The sequence below is a fragment of the Ruditapes philippinarum genome, unplaced genomic scaffold, assembly GCF_026571515.1.
Source record: "Ruditapes philippinarum isolate M1 unplaced genomic scaffold, ASM2657151v2 ctg7835_1_1_1_1, whole genome shotgun sequence".
Taxonomy (NCBI): Eukaryota; Metazoa; Mollusca; class Bivalvia; order Venerida; family Veneridae; genus Ruditapes; species Ruditapes philippinarum.
This window is the reverse complement of record NW_026858236.1, coordinates 1-5,764: the sequence shown is the minus strand read 5'-3', so window position 1 is coordinate 5,764 and position 5,764 is coordinate 1. Positions and strand designations below refer to the sequence as shown.

The 5,764-nt window shown below is 33.2% G+C and overlaps 1 protein-coding gene across 1 annotated transcript; it reads left to right on the top strand.

The window, feature by feature from the left end:
• The first annotated feature begins 439 nt into the window (after positions 1–439).
• LOC132752562 (uncharacterized) lies at positions 440–3,070 on the top strand. Its single transcript, XM_060742900.1, has 2 exons — positions 440–600; positions 914–3,070. Exons 1-2 carry the CDS (start codon positions 586–588, stop codon positions 2,675–2,677), a joined length of 1,779 nt encoding a protein of 592 aa, XP_060598883.1. The 5' UTR covers positions 440–585; the 3' UTR covers positions 2,678–3,070.
• The last annotated feature ends 2,694 nt before the right edge of the window (positions 3,071–5,764 follow it).

The following is a 5,764-nucleotide window of genomic DNA, read 5'->3' as shown; positions in this document are numbered from 1 at the left end:
TTCTGAAGAACGGCAATGGTGGTTGTGGCTCATCGTAGCAGGATAATTATCTTGTTAACAAACTGGCTTATGACCTCTCTCAAATTCTACAAACTGTTTTATATAGGAACTGAGGAGATTACACAGTTACAGGTAAAAATAATACTAATAACCATTGCTCATACTGGTATTTTCCTGATAAACATACAGATATACGGACAGTGCATTTTGAGACAGAGATCGTTTTAATTAAATGACCACTTATTATATATATATGTATATATATATATATATTATATATATATATATATATATATATATATATATATATTCACACATACCTTCATATAGGTTTGTGAAAAATATTTGCATCTACAAAATACCTTTCAAAAACACTGGATCCCAAGGATACAAGAACGTGGAAAAACAATAAATTTGGAGAAAATAAACGTTCATATCCTCCCACAACGAACTACGTCCACAACATAACTTCGACCGGCCCCGGAAAATAAATAAAACAAGGAAGTTACGTATCGCTTCCGGTAGTCCGCGCACATATTTGTTTACGGTAACAGCAGAAATGTCAACAATGTAAAATCAGCCGATATGGAGATTAGAAAGGTTTGTTTTATCCCATTTGTTTAAAATATGAAGATTTTATCGATTTTCACCTATTCCCAAATTTAACGATTGAAAAAAATCAATTTTTATATAAAATTTCTACATACAACTTTTACTACTTGCGTCTGCTAAATTATGCTTGTACCAGGGCCCAAAAACCACCACCATACCATTTGTGTAGTATACTGTCAATAATTAATAGCGGGACAAAATGCATCACTGTCCTTACACCAATATTTTGTAATTTGCTAATTGGAATTTAATTGATACATATACTCATGTATACATACCCTATTTATTTTTCTTTATATAGCCCAAAGTGGATGTCAGGGGTCCATACAGGTCCTATGATGTTGAAAGATTGACTGAGGCCTATATTGCTGTCAAGGAAAATGCAATGAGTATTAGGAAAGCAAGTGCTCTTTATGGTGTGCCCAAAACTACATTAATTGACAGGCTAAGTGGTAAAGTTCATGTTGACTGTGTAACCACAGGAGCTCCAACATTATTCGCTCAAGAACAAGAGGCCTTGTTAGCAAGGCATATACAGACTATGGCTGAGGTAGGCTATGGTTACAGCAGACAAGAAACTATTAACTTGGCATCTGACTTTGCTGTCAGCTTAGGGTTAAGGGACAGAAATCATCCATTAACTGATAGGTGGTTATATCAGTTTATTCGTAGGTGGCCAGAACTGAACATTAAGAAGCCAAGGAGTTTAGACATGGCTAGAGCCAGAAGTGCAACAAGGGAGGCTATTGACTGTTATTTTGATGCACTTAACAACATAATGGTGAAGTACCATCTAGTGGCTAAACCCCATTTAATGTATAATGTAGATGAGAAGGGACTGAACTCAGAGCATAAGCCACCAAAGATTGTGTCTGGAAAACACCACAAAGTTCAGGCAGTAACATCAGGCAGGTCTAAAACAGTTACAGTAATAGGATGTGTAAATGCTGTAGGGCAACAGGTTCCACCTTATTTTGTCTTTCCTGGTGCACGAATGATAGATTCTCTAATGGAAGGGGCAACACCTGGGTCTAGTGCAACTGTTACACAGTCTGGCTGGTCAAATACGGAAGTATTCTCTACATACATGAAAGACCATCTCTTGAAATACTTACCTCCAAGATCTCCTGAAGAACCAGTTCTGGTATTATATGATGGACATAAGAGCCATGTTGCTTTAGATTTAATTCAGTGGGCTAAGGCAGAAAATATCATCTTGTTTGTGTTACCTCCCCATTGCAGCCACCTCCTTCAACCTCTTGATGTCAGCTGCTTTGGGCCTTTTGAAATAGCATGGAATGCAGCCTGTCATCGTCACATGAGAGAATCTGGTGGAAGTATTGTTACCAGGTATGATGTTGCCCGTCTTGCTTGTAAAATCTATGCATCTACTTTGACACCAAGCAATATACAATCGGCATTTAAGCGATGTGGTGTTTTCCCATTCAATAGAAATGCTGTATCAGATTTACAGGTGGCACCGTCAACTACATTTGATAGGGATCAATCTGGTCAAGATGAAAGATTGAAAAGTGGCAATGTTGGGTCTAGCGGTATGTCTGATGCTGAGCATTTCCTGGAGAAACGAGGAGGACAAATTCTTGAAAATGTGCAGAAGGCCAAAACAAAGAGAAATACACTAAGTAAAATTGTTGGTGGAAAACCAATAACTGAAGATAACATTGTTGAACAAATCATTGCCCATAATGAGAAATATGACCCAAAGCAAAAAAGCAAACAAATTACCAAAAACAAAGCTAAAAGTTCAAATAAGAAATCCCCCAAACCTGGAACATCTGGAGCTTCAGTTAACAAAAAAAGAAAAGTTAATCCTCCTATTGAAAATAGTTGTGAAAGCTCAGATGAAGAAAATGTTGAAGAAAATGAGAAGTGCATTGTATGCAAAAATTTCAGCCCAGACATAAGTAAGCGGCCATATGTGATAATTGTGAATTGGGGACAGTGTGAGAAATGTTCAGGTTGGGTTCACCTGTCATTTTGTACACCTGTCAAGGCCATCAGGCGGGGAGACAACTTTTTGTGTCCCTCCTGTAGTGAAATGTAACTGTAGACTAACTATAACCATGTAAATACGTTTTGTTGACAGTTAATTATAATTCAAAACAGTTTGTTTAAAAAGTTTTATAAAGTTTTTAAAATGACAGTTAATATGGACACAAACTTTTTTCCTGAAATATACTATTACACCCAGTAAAAGGTCAAGGTCAAAGTGGTCGAAGTTCGGTTGGATAAAGTCCGAGTAACACATGTGAGGGAGCTTCCATTTTATTTGAAATGTAAACATTATCAGTGCAGGTAGGAATTATATACTATTTCAGTTATTACAGGTTTGAATATGTTTTTTAAATTATGCATTAAAATTAAATATATTTTTCTTAATAAAAAAAACCTAAAACCGGAAGTGTGGTAAAGTGGACGAAGTTCGGTTGTACCGGGATACAGTGCTAAAGTATAAATACCCAAGTACTTATGGCGTATTATGCCTTCATCAGGGGTGTATTACATGTATAATGGGCACACAATCGAGCACAAAATCTCAATACGTGTGTACTGTATAGTATCAAAAATTGAACTGAAACACAGTCGCTAGAAAGGTGATAAAATTACATCGATTATGAATAGACCGTTATTGAATGGTCATTGTGTAGTACTTAACAAAAGAAATTATAGCCTGCGGTCAATATGGCATAAACTCGGTTAAATATATCTATAAAAGTATGTTTAAAAAAAATATATATATATATATTAAATAAATAAAACTTCACATATCAGGGCGTTTGTGTTTTTATTACTAAAAGTATGATGTTAGAAAATGCAAGTTACAAACAGTGTGATGTTATATGAAGTGGAAATTTACGATAAGGTGAAAGTAATAAAGATGCTCTCAGGCAAGGGAGAAATAGCCCTCCCCGACACCGCCTGATAACTAAAGTTAGGTTGTAAACAGTTTGTCAAGAATGGGCGAGAATAAGTGTGTAAATTAGTCTCCTTTATTGATTCCTGATGGCTCTAGCGTATTCAGTCGGCGAATCCAGTATGTCTCGCGTGATTTCCGTGTTATATACCTTATCGTAAATTTCCACTATATATATTGTCAGGCCGGTTCCGAGTCAGGATTATAACAATAGTCACAACAAATTTGTAAAATTAAATAATTCTTTTAATTTTTTATATCACTCAAATAATAAATTTATTTGACAGTCAATAATAAACAAATACATGTAATAAACAAATACATGTAATAAATAGAATAAATATTACTTAAAATACCTTAATATCTTTATCTTTCATTTCTAAGACTGTTATTCGATTTATAGCTTTTATCTTTCTGTTATCAATTTCAGTTATCTTTTACGTTATCTTTTCCGTTATCATTTCCGTTATGAACCTTTAATTGAAATTCGGTCTATTTATATGCTTCTTTTGTGTACATATGACGTCAAAATGAAAATAGGATTTCCCGTAAAAACTGGGTTAATGTGACGTCACAATATAATTATAGTTAACAAAATGGCGGACTAATTTCAGACAATATTTGATAATGAGGAAAAGTGACATATATAAGAATATATAAACAATCAATCATGACAGGATATAAATGTAAGTTAATTTAAAGATGAGACAATAAAGTTATGTTTATACTCGAAACCCATGATACCGGTGACTCCTCGGTACCGGTATATTCACAAATCTCGCGATATTTTTGTCAACACCACCTACCGAGTGTTTATATTGACATGCTCCCAGTAATATTGGCTATTTCAAAGTTTTAAAACATTTTCATGAGTTTCTGAAGGAAATATTTCACATATCCTACCTTATTTTTATTTTACTATCCTATTTTACCATTGCATAAATTAGTCTCTCTACAAAACACTTTTTTTCCAAGAAAATAAAAAAATGACAGGTGCTGACGTCATTCAACCTCCATTACATGTTACTTGACCTTTTGACATCATTTTTGGCGGGAAAAAATTAATCTATGGAAAGCCATTAGTGCATATAAAACAGTTTGTGAAAATTGAAAAGTCAGTTTCATTCTGTCTTTTAAGGGAGCCTGTGTAAAGTGCCAAATTGATATTTTATCTGCATCATATAGAAAAAAATAGATTCAATGATATAAAAGGACCAGAAAATCACAACAACACTAAGATTAGGTGAAGGGGATTTTTTTAATCCAGTCACATGGTATAATATACACCTGTAATTGGAAGTAAAAGATTCTTAAACAGAGATCCCTTGGGGGGGGGGGGTATAAAAGATGAACAGTAAACTATTGAAACACACATTTTTTATGTTGTTTTTAAGTTATTTTTTTAGATGTGAATACAAGAATGCTAAAATGATATTTTTGCAATTAAAACTGCAATGGCTTTCCATATAAATAACATTTTTACCAGTGCACCGGTAGCATGAAGTCTGTTTAACTACGTCATACAAAATGGTCCACCATTGTTTACATTTCTTGTGAGCAAGAATTTCAGATCAACAGAACTCTGTAATGTATTTTTAAGAGGATTAAATGTTAATGAAGTTGTTCATTCCTTATTTTTTTCAAGTAAGTAAATTTTTATATGAAAAACACCTTGTATAAAATATGTACACCGGTATCGTGGAGACCCGGGCTAATTGTAATTGCTGAATATCGTATCAGCATGGTAAACAAATGCGGTCAATGAAACGGAGTGGGTGGGGAACAGCCTAGCACTACCCCCACCTTTCAAAAGAATTGTCCCAATTCTTAACTGTGGTAAGATTACAAATATTATTATTATTATTAGCAACATCTTAAATTAACATACATAAATATAACAGTATTACATATTCAATATTGAAATCAAATGTTATTAACAATTATTTTACATGAATATCTTTATATTTTTGTTTTTGTAATACTGTCCATAGTACATTATTAAATATACCCTACAATAAATAATTTGCTATCAATAGTTAAATATATGACATTGTAAGGTAAAACATATTTAAATATAACGTTAATGTCAACATAAAACAATATATATACTATAATAATCATTAATTTGTCCAATGTTTATAAAAGTTAATTTTTCATTATTTATAATAATGTTTTTTTTTTTTTTTATTGTTTTCTTCTTCTTCCAGGCTACATGGT